Source organism: Mustela lutreola, chromosome 16 (assembly GCF_030435805.1).
Source record: "Mustela lutreola isolate mMusLut2 chromosome 16, mMusLut2.pri, whole genome shotgun sequence".
Taxonomy (NCBI): Eukaryota; Metazoa; Chordata; class Mammalia; order Carnivora; family Mustelidae; genus Mustela; species Mustela lutreola.
In genome coordinates, this window is record NC_081305.1 from 6052576 (window position 1) to 6075988 (window position 23413).

Genomic DNA, 23413 nt, shown 5'->3' on the forward strand with positions numbered 1-23413 from the left:
AGCAGAGTATAACCTGGGTTTCCATTCTAACCACCTTTTGCTAGCAACAATGAACTAGCAACTTACCGTCTCTGATCTTTAATTCCTTTACCTGTTAAGTAAGGGTAGAGATACCTACCTTGGTTCTCTAAGGAGAACTAGATGAGAGGATATCTGAAATGTATCCGTGCAGAGCAGGGTACCACCTTTCATGGTGGTCATCTCCAGCCACCAGCATTCTCACCACTAAGTCCTATTCAACCAAGAGAATTCACAGGGAATGCAAGGTAGGAAACCACAACTTTAATGGGAAGTTCAAGTTGCCCTTATGTTCCAAGAATAACACTTCCCACATATTTGCCCATGTGCCTTATTCTTCAGTTAGGCCTTCTTAGCGCTCTGGGCATGCCCCCTCCAAGGCTACACAGTTTTTTGCTAAAATAATCAAGTACACCAGTAGGACTAAAGGAAACCAAGCAGAGCAAGGAATAAGCCATTGCCCCTGGCGCATAAAAGGCAAAGGGGCTCTTAGCAGACACAGCATGTCGGATGTCCAGGAGCACAGGGGACACATCTGCACTGGCCTTCGTGTTGATGAGCTTAAGATAGTTGCGTTGCTGAAGGATATAGTCCTGGCCGTAGTCCTCCTGCACATCGGAGGTAAGGTGGTCCAGGATGTCCTTCTCATGCTTGCTCCACGCTTCACTGGTGCCTGCGATATCTGTGATGTGAGAAGAAGGGAGGCTCAGATCCTGGGGACGCCAGATCGGGCATGTCTGACCCCTACCGGGGAAGCAGGCCCTTGTGATTGGCTTCTGTTGGGAAAGATGGGAGTTCCCAAACACCTTTTTTTTTTTTTTTAATGTACTTTAAATGGTATTTAATATATTTTTTCAACATGCATACAGAAACGATCACACATGACTGGGTTTCCACAAACTGAAGAGCCCAGGCAACCAGCAGCAGAACAAGAAGGCAAACCAACCGTGACTCACAGGCCCCTTCCCAAAAGCCACTGTCCCAGTTAACAGAATAGAGCAGTTTTACCTGGATTTGGACATTATGTAAATGGAATCATACAGTACACTGTGAGAGTCCTCTGTGTACTGTGTGGTCATTCCCTTCATTACAGTTTCCATTGTGCAAATGTGCCATAAATTATCTGTCCACTAGACTATGATGGGTCTTTGGGTTGTTTCCAATTTGGGATCCTTACAAATAGGGCTGCCACAAACATTCTATGACGTCCATGTTCATGATTATCACATATAATATAAAATGTAACATATACAATATGACATATATAAACCATATATGCACATATAGGTGTACCCATATATCATCTATATATAATTTTTAATCTAGAACTCGCACCTAGTTCCATGGATAAAATTAAATATACAATGTTGACTATCATCTTAGCTATCTAATAAAGATAATTTTGAAGAATATATAATAAGTACACCTTTAAATATACATTTAAATTTTAACATATGTTATATGTGATTAAATATTTAAGCATTTAATGTAGAAGCAATGGTTGCCTATCATATATAATTAAATTATATATATATTTACCTTAAAATATAGTAGCAATGCCTATAAATAAATAAAGTAAATAATGGCACATATATGTTTTTAAAATTAATCTCCTCTCAGGTAATTTACAGTTTTGTGGGTGCTTCTATATTCCCTCCTTGTTCATACAAACATATACACACGTAGAAAGCTTTGGCTTAATTTTATATTACCAGGAACAAACAGAAACCAAACTAGACATGTTTTCCAAAGATTTGATTGTTGGCTTGGTAATAAATCACAGACCTGCCTCTGATAGTCAGTGGCTACAGATTTAAACCAGAGCAGCAGAAGTTCCTACTGAACAGCTTTTAGACAACCAATTCTCTATCACAGGATTTTGCAGTCCTTCCTAAGTTTCAGCATTTCGGGGATGCTGCCGTAAATACCCCTGCACAATACATTCTTTTGTATTTCACTGTTGTTAGGTGTGCGACAGCTGCAATGTGATTAGCTAATCAAAAGGTACTTGCATTTTGGATTTCAACACCTACTGCCAGATTACTTTACAGAAAGTTGGCAGTACCCCAGGCTCCCTCCAGCAAAGTGTGTGATTGCTCTGGTACTGCTGTGGGATGAGCTTTGGTTTACCAGCTTGGGTGACTCAAGGATATCAGGTCTGTGGGGGAGCTTGGTTGTGAAATGTAAACCAGTGACATCCAATTATACTCAACAGAAATGCAAACAGATTTCAATTTCTTGGTTCTATCCATGAAGGCAGAAGACCACATTAAAGAAACGGTTACCCTGACAATTACTCTAAAGACTTCTGGGTCTTGAACAACATGTTGTGTGAACTGTCGTTCCTCCAGCTAACTCTTCCCCAGTCTCTGCTTTCCCAGGCTGAGGGATTCCTTTCCTCTCTATTTCCTCCTTCTCTAAACACCTCATGGACTTTCTAACCACTTCTGTAGGTACTCTGTGCAGAGTCCCCAAAGCTCTCTTTTGTGATGACAAAGCCACCAGACTTTTGTCAACCTTCGTTTGCCACTTTTGACACCCACAAACCCATGCCCTGCTACTTTGGGGCCACACACAACGACATTCTGAGGGTGACCTGGATCTAAATCTCATCTCCAACTTGTACCACCTCTGTGGCTCTTAACTTCTCTGAGCCTCAGTTTTCTTCCTACCTGCCCTCCCTACTCCTGGCTGAGATGTGTGGGACATTCCTCCAGGAAGATCCCAACTCTCTTCATGTTAATGCCTTACTAGAAGGAAAAACAACCTGAAATTGATAATGGCAAGACCTCCAGTATCTTGGAGGTCCTCTGTAGCATAGGAAAATCCTTATGAAACCTCCCTTTTCCTTACCTCCCCCAACTCCCGAGCATACTGTCCATCACCCCTCACAAACCCAGTGCAACAGCTCTTTCTGCCCACAGGTCCTATCTTTGTGCTTTAATAAAAACACGGTTTTTGCCTCAGAGACAGCTTAAGAATTCTTTCTTGGCCATCAGCTCCAGACCCCACCCCACCAAATTTCATCTATATTCCAAAACCACACCCAAAGGACCCTCAGCACCCCTTTCAGGTGAACATTGAGGGGCTCTTGGGCTTAGACACCTACTTGTTCTGAAGCCTCCAGGCTGGATGACGGAGACTTTAACTCCCCATTTGGAAAGCTCTTGTCTCATGACTGCTGAGAACATGGTCAGAGCCGCCTTGGATGCGCTATAGGCTGCCAGCTTTTCCATTGGGACCCCTCCTATGGGAATAATGAGAGAGAAAAAAAATCAGGTCTGATGTTTTCATTTATTCATCCACTGAGTGGGTTTTTTGGGGTTTTTTTGTTTGTTTTGCCTTTAGATTTTATTTATTTATTTGATAAGGGAGCATGAGGGCACAAGCAGGGGGGATGGCAGGCTGAGGGAGAGGGAGAAGCAGGCTCCCTGCCAAACAAGGAGCCTGATAAGGGGCTTGATCCCAGGACCCTGGGATCATGATCTGAGCTGAAGGCAGACACTTAACCGACCGAGCCACTCAGGTGCCCCAATCCATTAAGTGTTTAAACAGGACCTACTGCATGCCAGGAGCTGGTATCAGTGGTGACTAAGGCAGGTAAAGGGCAGGCAAGAGCCCTCTGCACCCAGGTTAGTGCCTACGTGCCATGGGTTATAACCACTGCCTGGCATCCCTTACTTCTGCCTTCCACGGCAGCTCCATCATAGCTGGTCCAATGACAAACCAAGGTCAGTCTAAGCTAAATGTGAATCAGGTGAGATAAAGAGTCTGCCCCAGCCTCTGATCTTCCGGTTTGGCCAACCACTGTACTAAGGTTCTGGGTGGACCCATCTGGAGGAGGGGGCACAGGTCAGCCAATTCCAGCATCCGTAGTTGAACAGATTGGCTCGAATACTTGTCAAAACAAGGAGTAAGGCACACCATAGGGAACCATGGGGGCATCTCTGTACTAGGGAGTAGGAAAGGGCTTATTCTAGGAGGGCGAGCTGGGGCTGGGAGTGGGGGTACTGGACCACACTTAGCTTAGAAGCCAGGAGAAGCTGAAGGAAACTAATACAATGTTACATGTCAACTCTATCCCAGTAAAACTTGTTGGGGGGGGACATGGGTAGAGCATAGGCATTAAAGAAGAGAGACCTAGAATAATTCAATTATCTCCCTTATTTTTAAATGACTATAAATGATTTTTAAATGATTATAAAAATGTTGGTTGGGCTTATACAATTTTGTTTGGGGAAATGCTCCTCCTTACCTCCCTGTTTTTGTAGGAAGATTATCGATTCCTGGATCTTTTTCACTGAAAGGGGCAGATGGGCCAATCACAGTGCTCCATTTCCTGGAGCAGCCCATCAGGGTGGGGCTGAGCGCGTGACCTCAGGCCAGCTAGAGTCCTGATGATGGCGGAAGGGAGATGACTTTATGGTTTATTCTTGGCTATGTAAGTATGATAATGGTGGAAAACCGGAACTTCCAGGGGTCATTTCTGCTACCCCATTGGAGAAGGGAAGTGGAGGAAAGTGGAGGAGCAAGAAAGGCAGAGCAAAGATTGTACGTGGGGGTTTGCGAAGGGAAGCAGGAGTGGAGGTATGGGGAGAGCTATGATGATCCCATCTTAAGACTCAGTTCCAGTCGGGGCACCTGGGTGGCTCAGTCCTTAAGCATCTGCCTTCAGCTCAGGTCATGATCCTGGGATCCCGGGATCCGGGATTGAGCCCCACATGGGGCTCCCTGCTTGGCGGGGAGCCTGCTTCTCCTCTCCCTCTCCCATAGCTTGTGTTCCCTCTCCTGCTGTGTTCTTGTCAAATAAAATCTCTTAAAAAAAAAAAAAAAAAAAAGACTTAGTTCCAGTCAGTCGGTGATCTAACAAATTCCTTTTCTATCTTCTGTTTCAGTAGCTTGAGGTTTGATCCAGTCACTTAAGAGTCCTCGGGGCTTCACTGATGAAATTTCAATATACCCTCTGGCATAAAACATTAAAACAAACAAACCAACAAACCAATACAGTGTTTCCTATATTGCCTCCAATAACCAGCTGATTCTTTTTTAAGTAGGCTCCACACCCAACATGGCGCCCAACTCAGGGCTTGAACTCACACTCCTGAGATCAAGAGCTTGACCCTTAATTGACTGAGCCACCCAAGCACCCCTGCTGATTCTCTTTAAAGTTTTAGTTTCACAAAATGTTAAGAGTTCCAAACCCAGCTTGTGTTCCCTCTGGTGAGAAAGACCCAAGAAGTTAAAGCAGCTTGTTCTAATTTTCAGCCTAGTTTGCAGAACCCCACCATTCTCACTTCTCCACGATTTTTACAGATGAGGGGAGCTTGGCTGGCTGCCATGTCGGTTAGCAGAAGGCCACGTTGAAGAGCTCATTGTGGAGCCAGTGCTTCCTAGGTTCAAGTTCCAGAAGAGTGCCTGGTACAGTCAGCCCCCCCGTAAGAACTTTCTCACGTTAGGGCTACTTATGGTTTTCAGATAGCCTTTCTCAGTAGCCCAAACAGCTCCATATGTTTGGTGTTTCTTAGAGAACCAAGTGCACCTGTTTCAGACTCTCCCAGCGGAACTTGATGGATTTCTAGGACCCGCCCTAGATCTACTGAATCTGAATTTGCAGTTTAAACCAATCCAAGCGATTCTTTGGAATGCTAAGCCTTGAGCCATTACATTACGGCTTGGGTCACATATTTCTGAACACGTGCTTGCATAGTGACCTACAGCATTATGGATGATACGACAGGTGGTAAGAATTTATCATATTCCAGATTATCAGTCTAAATAAAAAACATGCTTTGGACCAAACATTTAAGACACATTTGTCTTTTGTATGATCTTGAATCCTGTGCAACTGGCATTATTAGACCATTTCCGACCTACAGAATGGGCATTCTGTAAGGTTCAACCTCATAGATTCAACCTTGCTGTTACCATTTCCTAGTAATGGCTAAGATTCCTGGGGGCATGAGATGAAGGAAGTGCAGACGTCCGCGTCTCACTGACCATGAGCCTCACAGGGTCTCAGAGCATGCTCCCTTCCTGGCCCTTTGCACTCCCTCATTGCCTGTCCTGTTAGATTTGTAATTTCTGCTTTTGCTCCATTCAGGTTAAGATTCTATGGCCAGAAGGCAGCAAGGGACAAGGTTGCCAAGAACTTGGTAAGTTTCTTTCTATTTCTAGGGGAAAACTTGACTTCCAAAATAGAGGGCTTATCTATGGGGACGTGGGAGAACTGGTAAGGAACGCACAACCCTTTGTAAATGTTTGGGCTATAGCTTTAATGACCATCCAGAGTCCTGATGTAATTCCATGAAGTTCTGTGTCCTGACTGTGTTAGTAGTTACAGGAATCACACACATAAGTGACCGCAGATACAACCAGTGAAATCTGAGAAGTTTTGTACACGGCAGCAATATCTGTTACATGGTTCTTTAAATTTAAATTCCATTCCAAGAAGGCTAAGTCTGGGAAATTTACATACTCTTCCACTAGCTGACATTAAATAAAACCAGAATGCTCAGAGAGACGAATGTACACTTCATGCTTATTTTTAAATTTTGTTTTTTCACTCCAGACCCGAGATATATAACTCTGTAGGTACAGTAGAATCACCTTGGGGACATGAAAACACACACACACACACAACTAATACCTAGGCCCTACCCTAGAGCGATGAAATTAAAAAATTCTGGCAGTGGGACACGAACATCAGTATTTAAATAAAACTCTGTAGGTGGTTTTAGTGTGAGGACAGTGTTTGGAGGGTTGGGAGTCAGTGGTTCTCAACTTGGGTGAGTATCAGAATCACCTGGGGAGCTAATGAAGCACCCAGAGGTCAGGGTCCTTCAAGGAGGAAGGAGCCTGGGCTTTTGTGGCGTTCCCACATTCCCCCGGGGTAAACCTGATTTACTCCGGTGGCCCCAAATTTTGCGACCATCTATTGCAGCGAATTGTTTTAGAGCAATAGTTTTCATACTTAGTAATCAGAACTGTCTGGGGAGCTTTAAAAAAAAAAAATCTATTCCTCCCCCACATTCCCATGTGATTTAATTGGTCTGTGGTTCATCATAGGCATGGGAATGTTTAAAAAGCTCCCCCAGGTGATTCTAATGTGCAGGCAGGGTTGTTAAACACTTCTAGAGAACATTTCTGAAAATCTTCCGTGTATTTCTATCCTCTGGACATGTAAATGCTAATACCAGCTTGAGATCTGAAAAAAACCTCATCGTTTTTTTTGGCTATAGAAGGCGCATGTGATCCCAGAGGTTGGATAGAGAACTGGCAGTGTTTACCCTTGATTTAAATCTCACAGATGTTGTGGGGGAAAGATGTGTTGTGTTTTGGGAACTGGAATGAAAGAAACTTCCTAATGTTATGCTGGAAGAAGGGGAGTTTTTTTGAGCTGTATAAACCTGGATCAAAATATACTCCTTTCGGGGCGCCTGGGTGGCTCAGTGGGTTAAGCCGCTGCCTTCAGCTCAGGTCATGATCTCAGGACCCTGGGATTGAGCCCCACATGGGGCTCTCTGCTCAGCAGGGAGCCTGCTTCCTCCTCTCTCTCTGCCTGCCTCTCTGCCTACTTGTGATCTCTGTCTGTCAAATAAATAAATAAAATCTTAAAAAAAAAATATATATATATATATATATATACTCCTTTCAAATCAGTTGAGTGAAAGCCAGTCTCAAAAGGTTGCATACTGTAGGTTTCATTTATAGATCATTCTTGAGATAACATTATAGAGACGGGGAACAGAGTCGTGATTGTCAGGGCTGGAAATGGGGTGAGGGAGTGGCTGTGGCTATAAAGGGGTATCTTGGAGGATCCCTCTGATGGGAACTGCACACGTAAGGGACCGCAGGTCTAACCGGTGAAATCTGAGAAATTCTGTGCGCGGCAGCAATGTCTGTTACATGGCTCTTTACATTTAAAGTTAATTTAATTAATACAGGCTGTATTATCCATTTCAGAGGTAGAATTTAGTGATGCATCGGTTGTAGACAACAGCCAGTGCTCATTCCATAGTGGGGCAGGCATCTTTACTGCCCATCCCCCCAGCCACCCCCCCTCCCGCAACCCTGTTTGTTTCCTAGAGTTCAGAGTCTTGCGGTTTGTCTCCTTCTCTGCTTTTGTCTCATTTTTTTTTCCCTTTCCTTCCCCTATGTTCATCTGTTTTGTTTCTTAAATTCCACACGAGGGAAATCATATGGTCTTTGTCTTTCTCTGATTGACTTATTTCGTTTAGCATAATACCCTCTAGTTCTATCCATGCCGTTGCAAGTGGCAAGATTTCATTCTTTTTGATGACTGAGTAATATTACAAACACACACACACACACACACACACACACACCCCACATGTTCTTATCCACTCCTCTGTTGATGGAAATCTGAGATCTTTCTCTGCTTGGGCTCTTGTGGACGTTACTGCTACAAACACCGGGGTGCAGGTGCCCCTTTTAATCACCACGTTTGCATCCTTTGGATAACTATCTAGTAGTGCAATTGCTGGGTGATAAGATAGTTCTATGTTTAACTTTTTGAGGAAACTCTATATTGTTTTCCAGAGTGGCTGCGCCACAACGCATGGTTTTGATATTCTATGGTTATGCAAGATGTTATTAGTGGAGGTGAGATGAGGGGTAAACAGGACTTCCCTGTACAGATCCTTGCAACTTCCTGTGAATCTATGATTATTTCCAAATAAAGTTAAAATATATATATATATACTCCCTTTTAAGACAGGCTTAACAAGGGAGAATTGCTCAGGTCCCATGTAGGTCTTTGGCTGAACAAAGGTCCATGAAGTCTCCTAAAATTTTGGTAAAAATTTGGTAAAGATTTTTTTATCAAAAAAAAAATTTTTTTTTTTTGTAAAAATCAAACAAACTGAAAATTTAAGTTTTTGAAGTTTGGCACTGGAGGTCAAAAAGTAAGGCCTGGCTTATTTGAAATCTTAAAGGATGAGAAATCCTCCGGGACAAGCTAGAGCTTTAGAAACTTCTGCCAAGGCTGCAACCACATTTAAAGTGACAGTGTACTTCTTTCCTAATGAGGGAGCAGAAGGTAGACTGAGGACAAAACAAAATATCAAAATATACTCCTTTCACCCCACAAACCCCACAAACACCCACCCCACCCCACCCCCCTCCTGGCTGGGATATGTGGGACATTCCTCCAGGAAGATCCCAACTCTCTTAATGTTACTGCCTTGCTAGAAGGGAAAACAACCTGAAATTGACAATGGCAAGACCTCTAGTATCTTGGAGGTCGTCTTTAGCATAGGAAAATCTTTGTAACACCTCCCTTTTCCTTACCTCTGCCAACTCCCAAGCATAGGATCAGCCACCCCTCACAACATCTGCCCATGGGTCCTGTCCCTGCGCTTTAATAAAACCACCTTTTTGCACCAACGTCTTGTCTCCAGAATTCTTTCTTGGCCATCCACTCAGGACCTCACCCCACCCAACTTCACCTAAATTCCACACTATATCATTTCTCACTCCATCCCGTGCATACCCCCATCACAGATACGGCTAATGTAAAAACAAAACTTTGCCCTTAGCACAGTACTTGCTTAGGACATATCAAAATTGAATGTTAGGTTCCCCTACAACAGACTCAAAGTAGCCTATTCTAAATAAATACGTGGGGTGATTTACTTACCCAGTCAAGAATGGGACTTATCTTAACCAACCACAGACAGACCTATGGACTCTTTCTGATGTGGGAAACAAAAGCAGAGGAAAAGTAGATAAAATTAAACGTCCTTATAAATTGCAGTGAACTCACAAATGCTTGAGGCAGGAGGAGTGTAAGTTTCTTCCAGGAAATGCCTGACTGTCTTAATGTTAAGCCTCGCTAGAGGGAAAAAACAACCTTAACTTGACACTAGCAAGGCCTCCAGGACACTGGGAGTCTCCTTCAGCATATGAGAATCCTTCTGGAACTTCCCGTTGTCTTTACTCCCCCCCCCCCCCCCCCCCGCGCCTGAAAGTATATAACCAGCTGTCCTCACAATCCTGAGATGGCAGGTCTTTCTGTTCTTGAGTCTAGTCCCCCTGTTTTACTAAAAACCACCTTTTTGCCCTGAAGACCTCTCAAAAATTCTTTCTTGGCTGCCCACTTGAGACCCCAACGCTACTCCAAATTACATCCTTTTCCTCCTTCCTATCTACAGACTTTCTCTGCTTATTTAGGGGAGTCACCCCTCTTCCAGAAGGTTTCACATTCCTCCATCTAGTTTGTTTGTCTCGGGAAGTATTCAGTAACTTTGTTCGCTGGCAAGTGAATAAGCCCGGGATTCATGGTGTTGATACCGTTGATGTAGTGTAGACCCTCTCTCTCTCCAGGGTGTGCTCAGACATGGACTTTTCCTGACTCCCTGGGCATGGTGTAGGCAGTAAGTTAGTAACATATCCTAAGGTCCTACCAGCCAAATGGCCTGGATGTCCTCTGAGATAACACAGGACCTCAAAAACTCTTCAGCACTGTCTGATCAATACCTCCATGGAGACGGTATATGGGTACATAGGAATTATGGGGGTCAAATGGTTTGCAAGTGAATGCCCTAGCAAGACAGCAGGGGCCGGAAATATTGCAATCTTCCAGCCCGAGGCTGTGCTATACTGTGATTGAGAATAAGATCTATATTTGGTCTTCCCCCAATTTCTAGCTCAGAGCTCCTAAAACCCTTGGAATTTCAACACTAGCAGTGGCCACAGAGAACTTTCAATCCTTCCCCAAACCCCCAGCTCTGGGAGGGGAGAGGGGAGATTGAGATCAATCACCAATGGCCAAAAGATTTAATTACTAGTGCCTATGTAATGAAGCCTCCATAAACACCTGAAAGGCAGAGGTTTGGAGAGCTTCCAGGCTGGTAAACATGTAGATTCAGGGAGCATGGAAGTTCCCTGGCCTTTCCCTATGCCTTGTCCTATGTATCTCTTCATCTGGCTGGTGATTTGTATCCTTTAATATTCTTTGTAATAAACTGGTAATCTAGGAAGTGAGCAGGTTTCCCGAGTTCTATGAGCCACTCTCACAAATAATTGAACCCAAGGAGAAGGTCACTGGAACCTTTATTCTACAGCTGGTGGGTCCAGAACCACTGGTGACAATACTGGTATCTGACGTGGGGGTGGGGCAATGTCTTGTAGGACTGAGCCCTGAACCTGTAGGACCTGATGTTATCTCCAGGTAGATAGTGTCAGAACTGAGTTGAATTATAGGACTTCACAGTGGCAACTGGGTATAGCACACATTGATAAGGAGGCAGAAAGAAAAACCAAAGGCCCAAAATGGAGTCACTTATGCTAGGCCACATCACCCGATGAAGGCTTAATACCTAGACTAATTACAGTTTGAAGCTTCTCCAGAAATGTAGTCTTAACTGGGTCGGTCAGGAGTTTTCTGGTCAACAACAATGAGGTAATCTGTCTCCATTTCCCCCACCACCACCCCAGAAGGAAAATGAAGTCTTTTTTTTTTTTTTTTTAAAGAAATGTTTGCTGTTTGTTTTTTTTTTCATTTCATTTATTTATTTGACAGAGATCACAAGTAGGCAGAGAGGCAGGCAGAGGGAGAGGGGGAAGCAGGCTCCCCACTGAGCAGAAAGCCTGATGCAGGGCTGGATCTCAGGACCCTGGGATCATGACCCGAGCCGAAGGCAGAGGCTTAACCCACTGCGCCACTCAGGCGCCCCGGAAGATGAAGTCTTGATAAGACCCTCTGCTCTTGCCTCTCAGGGAAAGTGAATTTATCTGAAACAATCCTTTCTTCTGCTAATAATCTCCATGCCCCACCCTCCTTCCTATAAAAACCTTCCGTTTTGTACAGTTCTTCAGAGCTCAGCTTTACTTGCTGGATGGGGTGCTGCCTGACTCATGAATCAGTTAATAAAACCAATTAGGTCTTCGAAATTTGCTCGGTTGAATTTTTGTTATTTAATAACAAGAGGTCCCAAAGTCCCATGCCCACAGCAGCTGTCTCATTCTCTAAGAACTTCCTAAACCAGAATTCAGATGACCTCATTTTAGGAAAATGTAAATGAGGGCTCCTAGCCAGTTTCTCCCTCCTTCAAGGTCATCTAGAGTCAACTCCAGTAACAAGGTCCATTGCCTTATTGAGCTTTCCCAAGCTGAAAATACAGACCGAGCCCATGGCCCCAAGAGAGGCAGGTTTGTTAATCTCCTTTAGGCATGATAGGCAGAAATTTGAAACTGATAGTATTTGGTTGTTCCTTGTAATCCAATAGTCCCTGGGGATGTGACAAACCATTTGAATATCAAAGTCAAAGTTCGGGACCTTGTTACTCAAAGTTGGAAACCAGGAGCAGCCCAGAAGCTGTTAGAAGTGCAAATCCTCTGGTCCCACTCCCAGAGCTATTGAATCAGAAATCTGGGAGTGGGCACAGGTTTTTTTCTTATTGTGCTAAAATACAGATGACATAAAATCCACCATATAACCTTTTTAAGGTACACAATTCAGAGGCATTCAGTATATTCACAATACCATGTGGGGCGCCTGGGTGGCTCAGTGGGTTAAGCCTCTGCCTTCGGCTCAGGTCATGATCTCAGGGTCCTGGGATCAAGCCCCACATTGGGCTCTCTGCATGGCGGGGAGTCTGCTTGCCCCTCTCTCTGCCTGCTGCTCTGCCTACTTGTGATCTCTCTCTGTGTCCAATAAATAAGTAAAAATCTTAAAGTATATATAGATAGATAGATAGATATAAGATAGATATCTATATCTCTATAGATATAGATATAAGATATATATAATATATATAATATGTTTCATATATATATATATATATATATATATATATATATATTCGCAACCATGTAACCATCACTTGTATCTAGCTCATTCTCATTGCTGCAAAAGAAAACCCTATAAGCATTAGGGACACAGGTGGTTAAGCATCTGGCTCTTGATTTCAGGGGTCAGGTCGTGATCTCAGTGTCCTGATCTCAGGGTCATGAGAGCAAGCCTTGGGACAAGCCTGAGTCAAGCCCCCAGTTCAGCCCCGCATCAGGCTCTACGCTCAGCATGGAATCTGCTTAAGTTTCTCTCTCTCTCTCCCTCCGCCCCTCCCTGCCATACTCAAGCACTGGCTTGCTCTCTCTCAAATACATAATCTTGAGCAGATAGGAAGGGAGGGAGGAAAGGAAGAGAGAGGGGCTTGGGGATGAAGAAAAGAAAGGAAGAAAACCCTAGCCACGAAGTAGCCGCTTCTTATTCCCTCTCCTCCTGCCCCCGATAAATACTAATTTTCTCTCCATCTCTCTGGACTGGCCTCTTTTGGACACTTCATATAAATAGGATCATCCAATACGTGGCTTTTTGGGTCTGGTTTCTGTCACTTACCATAATTTTTTCAAGGTTCATTCGTTTCTCTACCACGTGTCAGGGTTTCATTCATTTTTATGAATTTGTAATATCCCACTGTACGGATATATGACATTTTGCTTATCATTTCATTAGTTGATGAACATTTGGGTTGTTTCTGCCTCTGTTATGAATAAGGAACGCTATAAACATCCGTGTACAGGTTTTTGTTTGCACACCAGTTTTCTGTTCTCTTGAGTGTATGTAGGAGTCACATTGCTGGGTCATATGGTAATTCCGTGTTTAAGTTGTTAAGGAACTGCCAAGTGTTTCCATTGAGGCTGGGTCATTTTATGCTTTACTCACAGCAACTCGTGAGTGTTCCAGTGTCTGTACACCCTTGCCACAAGTGTTGTTTCCTGGGTTTTGTTCCGTTTTGGGTTTTGTAGCCGTCCCAGTGGATATGAAATGCTATCTCGCTGTTTTGATTGCCTTCGGTTGTTTTTAAGAAGCCCTCCTGGTGATTCTAATGCATCTGAAATTTGAAAAAGTTGTCCAGGGACCAGTAGCATCCACTCAGAAACTAGTTGTAGAAATGCAAAATCTTCCACCAATTAAGTCTCCTCAGTCGAATTGTGCATTGTAATAAGATCCCCAGGTGATCCCACACACCTTGGTGTTTGAGAAGCACCGGTAAAGGAAACATCCCTAAGTTGTTAACACTCCCTAATCATCATTTCAATTTGCGGGAGTTGGGGTCTGTTTTTAATGCCCCGTTTATCTAGCATATTCTTGTTGGACAGTCTGGAAAAGTGAGAGGAACATAGAACTTGGAGTAAAACAGGCAAACCCAGTTTCCACCACTGACTATAGCTCATGGGCTGGGCGACCCCAGGCTAGTGTGCTTGATCTAGAGAAGGAACTAATATCTGCATCCCACCCCCATTAGAGTTCAATGACTTTAGCCATGTGCGAGCATCTAAGACAACTCAGCACAGAGAAGTTCACTCAGTCTGGTTCTACCTCCTTGCCTTGCCCTATGCTAGCCCTGGGGATTCCGTGAGAGTTTTAGGGAAGCAAATCTCAGCTTTGGCCTCCTGTTACATCAGTGAGGCACGGAATGACCAGCTAAATGTTTTGCCATATGATTTCCTTAAGGTACGAAGTTCAGGATTGATCCCAAAGTCAACTTCCCGGGACTAAGTAGGACCTCGCTGAAGGCTGGAACTGTGAATTCTTTGGGATCGCTATAATTTATAGACTTGTAAGAATCTCTCGGGCCACTCACTTGTGGTGTAAAGTAATTTTAGTGCATTTTCAATTGCTTGATGGGGGCGGGGGTGGGCAACTATTTCTGTCTCTCCGTAGAGACATCTCATTACTAGGATACTTCTTATGCACCAGTAGCTATACTTCTAAGCACTCAGAACCCCAAATGCATTTATATCTCCTGTAAAGGGGTGCCTGGGTGGCTCAGTTGTTATGCGTCTGCCTTCAGTTCAGGTCACAATCGTCCTGGGATGAGCCCCGCATTGGGCTCCCTGCTGAGCAGGGAGCCTGCTTCTCCCTCTCCTTCTGCCTGCCACTCTGCCTACTTGTGCTCTTTTTCTCTGGCAAATAAATAAATAAAATCTTTAAAAAAAAAATGAAATAAATCTCCAGCCAAGACCAGAGGTTCTCAACTAAGAGCGATTTTGCGTGCACGCGCGCGTGCGCATGCGCGCGCGCACACACACACACACACACACACACACACACACACACTCACACACACACCCCTCCCTCAAGGAGACCTGGGGCAACATCTGAAGATTTGTCATCACCGGGGATGGGCCTTCTTGCATCCACTGGGTGGCGAACACTGAGTCACTCCTCAACCTCCTGAGTGTATCAGGCGTCCCCGCATGGAAAGACTTCACCTCTCCCCAAATATCAGTACTACTGGGGCTGAGAAACTGCAGCCCTAGACTCAAAGGCCACATCATCCTGTCATGGACAGATGATAAAATGGACTCTTGGAGAAGGGCGGTGACCTGCCTGTGGCCACCCAGCTACTAACAGCAGAACAGGATTCAAACCAAGACCAGCTCACAACCCCTGAGGCCAGAGTTGTTTTCTCCTGTTTGTTTTCAGCCCTTCTTGTTCAAGCACAGCTTGCAACTGTTTACTCTGAAGTTGAAGAGGAAAACTGGCCAGAAAAGGCTTTTAGACCGCTCAGAGATTTTTCCACTGCCCTTTGTACAATCAATCAGAGCCACCTCCCAATTCCTCCCAGACTTGCTTAAATATTTATCCAGCTGCCTGGCAGGGATTTGGGTGAAAGAGCTATTCCATTTCTGTGAGAGGGATGTTACGCACACTGGCGGGGTTAAGATTCTCCCAGAGCAGGTGTGGACTGAGGGGCCAGTGGGCGTTTCCTGCCCAGGGGCAAGTGAGGGCCAGGGAGCAGCAGGATGGAAGGTAACTCAGAGTCACCATCAGGAGCGGAGCCAGAATGTGGCAGGCTAGAAAGCCTCAGGCACACAAACGGCCAACGTTTCCCCAGAAAAGCCCCTCAAGCCTGCCACCTGCCAGGTGTCATGTCTTGTCATGTCTGTGTCATTGCACGTGGTGTTACCACAGCCCTAAGAAGCGGCGGTTCCTCCGCCCATCGTCCTTTGAGGACACGTCCACCTGGACCTCGGTCTGGGTCCCTCCACTGCGCATGGTAAAGACAGTTTCAAAACCTGGCCAGTCTGTCTCCGTGCCCGCGTGGCTGGCTTCCTCTCCTCTTTGAAATCTGATTCTACCTGCATAGCTGCTTGTTGTCTTTCTCTCTGCCTGTTTCTTGTTCCTTTCTTCGGGGATAGGAGATGTGGGAGGGAAGGGTGTATTTATAATGCAGTTGAGCCTTCTGGGTGTCTCCTAGAAAAGAATTTAAAGGAGATGTGTTTCTTCCCTGCCCTGGTTCCTCTTCAACTTGCCATCCGCAGGACCGATTTAGAGGGAGGCTCTGTGACCTTACTCCCTCCTGGGAATGGGAGTGAGGCCGGAGTGAGCGTCCAGCAGTGGGGCTAGTAGGAGGAGGAAGATGGTGAGGGGTGCTACCTTTGGGAGAAGATCCGTTGAGGCTCTTAGGCTTGTGGTTGGCATGGTGGTAACACCTGCCCCAGCGGAATCCGCAGAGGAGGCTGAGGCTTAATAAGTAAGAACATGAGGCCAAAGTCCAAACTCCAGGTCTAGCTGCAGGGCCACTCACATAACTCTTCTGCACCCCGGTTTTCACAGCTATGCAGAGTTTGGGGGATCATCTATCTGGCAATACCCAACAAATGCCTGAAGCCCAAGGAATGCTTCTTAACTATTATTAATATTTATTAGATATCCACTACAGGCCAGAGACTGGGTTCTGAGTTTTGTTTTGTTTTTTTTAAGATTTATCTACTTGACAGAGAGAGATCACAAGTAGGCAGAGAGGCAGGCAGAAAGAGAGAGAGGTGGAAGCAGGCTCCCTGCCAAGCAGAGAGCCCGATGCGGGACTCGATCCCAGGACCCTGTGATCATGACCTGAGCCAAAGGCAGCAGCTTAACCCACTGAGCCACCCAGGTGCCCCGGGTTCTGAGTATTTTAACATCAGTTCCAACGGTCACAACGGCCCTATGAGCAGGTTCAGTCTTTATCCTCATTAACTCTCTCTGAGGAGATTAAAAAAAAAAAAAAAAATCTAAGTGCGAAGAGCTTCAGCTGACACCCAAGGTCCCAGAAAGTGATAGTAATGGCTAACTCTTAGGTAGAATTTTCCATGAGCTCACAAACACTGGCGCGTGAATGTTTGTTACCACGTTACTCACATTAGCGAAGAAGTAGAAACAACCCCATGTCCGTCTGCTGATGAATGCGTAAACAAAATGTGGCCTGTCCATGCGGTGGGAAACTGCTGAGCTCTAGGAAGGAATGGAGTTGTAATACATTCTTACAAGACAGATGAACCTTAAAAAGATGAAGGAGGAAAGATTGTGGAACCAGCAGGAGGAGGGGGAAATGCAACCAAAGGAGAGGGGGTTAGCAGCTGACGAACTTGGGGAGAAGAAAAGAAGCATCTAAAAGGGTTTGCATTAAAATGAGTTTTGTGGGGCCCTTGGGTGGCTCAGTGGGTTAAGCCTCTGCCTTCGGCTCAGGTCGTGATCTCAGGGTCCTGTGATGGAGCCCTGCATCGAGCTCTCTGCTCAGTGAGGAGCCTGCTTCCTCCTCTCTCTCTGCCTGCTTGTGATCTCTGTCTATCAAATAAATAAATAAAATCTTTTTAAAAAAAATAAAATAAAATGAGTTTTGTGGGGGCAGTAGCTCTTTCTGCCCATAGTCCTGCATAAAATCACCTTTTTGCCCTAAATAAATAAATAAATACAAAATGAGTTTGTGGTATAGGATATAACCCTTTCTTCAATCTTTGCAAAAAAAAAAAATCTTTTTCTAATTTAAATTTTAGTTGGCTACCATACCGTGCAATCTGGGTTTCAGGAGTAGAATTCAGTGATTCATCACTTCCATACAAAACCCAGAGCGCATCACAGTAAGTGCTGTCCTTAATACCCAACACACATCCAGCCCACCCCCCACGCCCACCTCCCTCCATCAACCCTGCTTGTTCTCTAATTTTAAGAGTCTCTCTCTCTCTCTTTTTTATTTATTTATTTTTTTTATTTTTAAGAGTCTCTTATGGCTTGTTTCTGTCTCCCTTTTCCACCCTCTGTCCCATATATTCGTCTGTTTCTTAAATTCCACATATGAGTGAAACATATGGTATTTGTCTTCCTCTGACTTACTCATTTCAGTTAGCATAATACGCTCTAGCGCTATCCGTATCATTGCAAATGGCAAGATTTCATATTTTGATGGTTAAGTAATAGTCCATTGTCTACATATACCACGTCTTCTTTATCCATTCATCAGTTAATGGACACTTCGGCCCTTTCCATAGTTTGGCTACTGTTGGTAATTCTGCTATAAACATCAGGGCACATACATCCCTTCGAATCTTTATTTTTGTATCCTTTGGGTGAATACTTAGTAGTGCCATTGCTGAATTGTAGGGTAGTTCTGTTTTTTAACTTTTTTTAAAAAATATTTTATTTATTTATTTCTCAGAGAGAAAGCGGCATGCAGAAGCAGGGTAAGTGGTAGGCAGAGCAGGCAGAGGGAGAAACAGGCTCCCGGCTGAGCAAGGAGCCCAATGCGGGACTTGATCCCAGGACCCTGGGATCATGACCTGAGCCGAAGGCAGACACTTAATGGACTGAGCCACCCAGACATCCCCTGTTTTTAAGATTTGAAAGAACTTCCCTACTGTTTCCACAGTGGCTGCACCAGCTTGCGTTCCCACTAACAGTGCAGGAGGGTTCCCCTTTCTCCGCATTCTCGCCAATACCTGTTGTTTCTCGTGTTTTTTATTTTAGCCGTTCTGACAGGTGCCCAAAGTCTTTAATAAAATCTATGCTGAAGATCTGAGCCAATCTGACAATGGTTTTGCTTTTGGGGGAGTGCAAGAAGGTGCTAAGTGTGGATTCCACACACTAACAAGGGTGAGGAGAAGAAGCTGTCCATGAGGCCCTGGGTTGCATAAGTGTGTTAAGGTTTCAAGAAAGTAAAATGTTTGCAATAGGAAATTAGGTGCGTATGGTAAGTTATTCATCAGATTTCATCAAAGTTTGATAGAGAAAGTCCCAGATTAGGATTGTAAAGCATGTACTTATCGCTGCAGCAGAAGTTGGTGTATTGGTGCCAAAGCTGAATCACAGTTTGCCAGTTTTTCAGGCATTTCTACTGTAATATTGGAATTGAACACGTTGGCAAAATAAAGTTGAAATTTTTAAAAAAAACTTTAATTTTTCAATTTATTTTAAGATTTTTATTTATTTATTTATATTTATTTTATATTATTATATACTATATATGTTATCTGTGATATATGATATATTAATTTCATTTATTTATTTATTAAAAATAATTTTCCCAGCCTTACTAGGAAGGATGTCTGTCTGGGAGTTCAAACTGCCAAAAGATATCCTCCAGGAGTGCTTGGAAGGCGGGGGGCACAGTGAGTTTTGACATCAGAGCCCATGCTGGGTGTCATCCCTACAGTCTCCCCCTCCAGCACCATCTCCCCACCCCCCACTACTGTGAGGAAGGCAGGGAAGAGGGGTAGATGTACCTCCATCTACCTTTAAGGAAACTGGGATGGGCCGGAAGATATTACTTTCCTACTGCTGTTATGGCAAATCACCACAAACTGAGTGGCTTAAACAATATAAATGTATTATCTTATGGTTCTGAAGGTCAGAGGTTTCACTGGGCTAAAATCAAGGTTGTGTTAGGACTGTGTTCCTTCTGGGGTCTCCAAGCAAAAATCAGTTCCCCTGAATTTTTCTGCTTCTGTAAGTTGCCTGCATTCCTTGGGTCTGGGTCTGTTCCCCGGTCTTCCAATCTCGCTCTTGCCTCCGTCTTGTAAGGACTCTTGTATTGGAACCATCTAGGTACAGCAGGATAATCTTTCCATTTCTAGCTCCTTAACTCGATCATACCGGCAAGGCCCCCTTTGCCAGATAAGGTCACATATTCCAGGTTCCAGAAATTAGGATGTGCATGGATCCGAGGAACCACTATACTGTCTAGCAAACTGGTTACCTACCTACTCCCACCAGCCTGAGACACTTTATTTGGGGTTATTTGTTATGCAGCAATGGATAACTGGAACAGAATGGCCAATTCTGTTGGTCAGAAGCTGGCAGAAGCTCAGCTTCTCCTGGCTGATGCAAACTTCCATGATAGATCTACCCCACTGAAATTCTTGTCATGCGGAAGGTGGTAGGGGTACCAGGCTCAAGAGAACCTGATGGGTCAGGGCTACCATGAGCTCCTTTAGAGGAAACTTAGTAGTGACTGATTGCCTATCTCTCTTTCTCCATGACTCCTACCTCAAAATAAGAAAAACCCAGGGATGAATTCCCAGACAAGCATGTTTCCCCAAATTGCCATTATATCAAATTTGCCAAGAGATCTGTCAAGTTGGCATTAAATTGGACGCTAATTTCTACGGATCAGTTGCTTATATACTATCATTCATACATGCTTTGACCTTCCCTGATCCTGTGTTACACTCCAGCTCCTTATGCCCTGCTCAAAATCCTTTCCATTGTTTCGCAAAACTCTTGTCAGCCAAGTGCTAGGGATTCCCTTATTTTGTTTTCTGCTGAATTTCTCTGGTCCTCATCACTGAAGGAAACTGTAAGCACCATTTAAGAGTTTTGCGCCTATCTTTTTACAAACACCTGCTCTGTCAGGTGCACATGCTTCCCATCTATCCTGACTCCTTGCTACTGCTTTAACAACTTTATAACATACCTTAGGTGCTTTCCGCATCCTACAAATGAACTTACCTCTGGAGTTTCTTTGGGTCCTAAGCATTTAAAACTGAGTATGATAAAGGAAGCCTGCATACATCTCGGTGACTGACTGGGTGAGAGAAAGGAGGGAAAGGCAGAGGGAGAAACAAATCGAAGAAGGCTCAAAGCTCTGTAATTCAACAGCCAAGGAGGAGAACTGAAAGAAGGGGGAGCCGGCTTTTTTTTTTTTTTTTTTAAGATTTTATGTATTTATTTGACAGAGAGAGATCACAAGTAGGCAGAGAGGCAGGCAGAGAGAGAGAGAGAAGGAAGCAGGCTCCCCGCTGAGCAGAGAGCCCGATGCGGGGCTCGATCCCAGGACCCTGGTATCATGACCTGAGCCGAAGGCAGCGGCGTAACCCACTGAGCCACCCAGGCGCCCCGGGGGAGCCAGCTTTGCCGTGCTGATAACAACCCCGGTTGCAGACATGTCGACTGACTGATGACGGTGAGACGGCGGAATGGAAGTAGTAAGGCTGGATGTAAAGAATTTGCACATCCACGGTGAGAACAAGAGGGAAGGTATGTGATTCATTTTAACACTCCTGTTTCCCTCCAGTAGAAATATATGAGAAGCGTACTGAGTCTTGGCTCAGAACGTTTTAGAGGGTCGCCTGGGTGGCTCAGTCCGCTGAGCATCCAACTCTTGATTTCAGCTCAGGTCATGGTCTTGGGTCCCGGGAGGGAGCCCTGCAGTGGGCTTCATGCTCAGTGGGGAGTCTTCTTGGGATTCTCTTGCTCCTTTTTCTCCGCCCCTCCCCCACTCACACAAGCAGGCAAACTCTCTCCCTCTCTGAATACATAGATAAAATCTTAAAAAAAATTTAAAAAAAAAAGAAAAAGAAAAAAGGAAAGAGCTTTAGAAGCCAAGTTGAAGATGTATGAATGGGCATCCTCGGCACTATAAATTTTTCACTCCTTCGTTCCTTTACCCGTGTTTTATTAATTCTCGCACTTGCATTTCTTCATTTCTTCGTTGAGCTTCGTGTATGCCAGGCACCAGGTGCATAGCAGATAGTGTGCATACTAGGTGATAAGTCAAGTAAAATCTTCTGAACAAGCTGCTCCAAGTTGAGAACAAAGAGAGAAAACAGAAAAACCGGGCCACCTGGGTGGCTCAGTCAGTTAATCGTCTGCCTTTGGCTCAGGTCAGGTCTTGGGATCAAGCTCCGCATCAGGCTCCCTGCTCAACAAGAAGCCTGCCTCTACCTACCCCTGGTGTAGCTCCCCTGTTTGTGCTCCCTCTCTCTCTCTGTCGAGTAAATAAATAAAATCTTTTTTAAAAAAGAGAGAAAAACTGTCTTGTCCTTGTGTCAAGAAGCAGGCAATGATCAGTTATTTTAGTAAATATTTGTTGAATGAGTGAGGCAAGGAACATGGGAGACATTTTCAGAAGCACCAGTCTGTGCAGAAGCACCAGTCTGTGCCAGGGCACGGAGAAAGGTGAGGTATTCACAGAGGTGAAAATCTGAAGGTGGGGTTCAGAAGAAAGATAAGGGTGAAATTTTGCAAATGTGTTTTTCCAGAATTTGTTTGCTTGTGCAGGTGGCAAGAAATTGGAAATCGCTCAGAGTCCTCATACAAGTTAAAACAACACTCATTGCTCTTAACCGCCTTAGACTTCTCTATTCCCGCTCGCCTTCCCTTCCTCCCCCCGGCTTTTCCTTCCCTGCTTCCTTCCTCTTCAGGCCAACCCACAACTGAGCGACACACACTCACACAGCAGCTAAGTTCAAGGAAGTTCCTGAGTGAAAGCCAGGAAAGGGAACACGGCAGATAATGATAATTGCCCTTAACACAGAGAATACCCCCTCAAAAAACAATGAAACAAAATAAAACAACTATCAGATGCCTTGTTTAAATAAAAAAAGAAAAAAGAAAGGGGCGGCCTGGGTGGCTCAGTGGGTTAAAGCCGCTGCCTTCAGCTCAGGTCATGATCTCAGGGTCCTGGGATCGAGCCCCGCATCGGGCTCTCTGCTCAGCAGAGAGCCTGCTTTTCCCCCGCCTCTCTGCCTACTCATGATCTCTCTCTGTCAAAAATAAAATAAATAAAAATTTTTAAAAAAAAGAAAGAAAGAAAGAAAAGGGGCATCTGGGTGGCTCAGTCGGTTAAGCCTCTACCATCTGCTCAGGTCCTGATCTCTGGGTCCCAGGATTGAGCCCTGTATTTGGCTCTCTGCTCGGCAGGGAGCCTGCTTTCCCCCTTCTCTCTCTGCCTGCTTGTGATGTCTCTCTGTCAAATAAATAAATAGAATCTTAAAAAAAGAAGAAGAAAGAAAGAAAGAAAAAAAGGGAGAAAGAAGGAAGAAAGAAAAGATAAGACACGACTCGACTCTTCGCAACCAACTGTTGAAACAGAGAAGACCAGGGTTCCTCTATGCAAAGGCAGGATCCTGGAGTCCACGCCACACGCCTTTGGTTTCCCTTTCACCCATGCAGCATCCAGAAACACAACTCCATGGACATTTCCAAACCTGAGTTGGGATCTGAGGAACCCCAGCTGGAAAATAAATCTTGTCCTAGAAGAAAGGATATGATACGGCCTACCTGGACATTGTTAATGGAAGGCAGATTGTTAAACCCTGGACTCAAGTTGTTGACTCTCTGTTCTTTGAAATGGAAAATGATGGGTCCTCTAGTATCACACAGGACCCA

At 44.6% G+C, this 23413-nt stretch overlaps 1 protein-coding gene across 2 annotated transcripts in view; it reads right to left on the reverse strand.

Moving 5' to 3' along the window:
- Positions 1-260: 260 nt before the first annotated feature.
- The window catches only part of HSD17B2 (hydroxysteroid 17-beta dehydrogenase 2), a 76475-nt gene continuing 53322 nt past the window's right edge, over positions 261-23413 (reverse strand). For both annotated transcript variants that reach the window (XM_059151900.1, XM_059151899.1), the window contains 2 exons: positions 3128-3265; positions 261-700 (listed from right to left, as the gene is read on the reverse strand). In XM_059151900.1, the coding sequence (XP_059007883.1) occupies positions 357-700; positions 3128-3265 (482 nt within the window). In that variant the 3' untranslated portion in view covers positions 261-356. The remainder of the gene's footprint in view (positions 701-3127; positions 3266-23413) is intronic.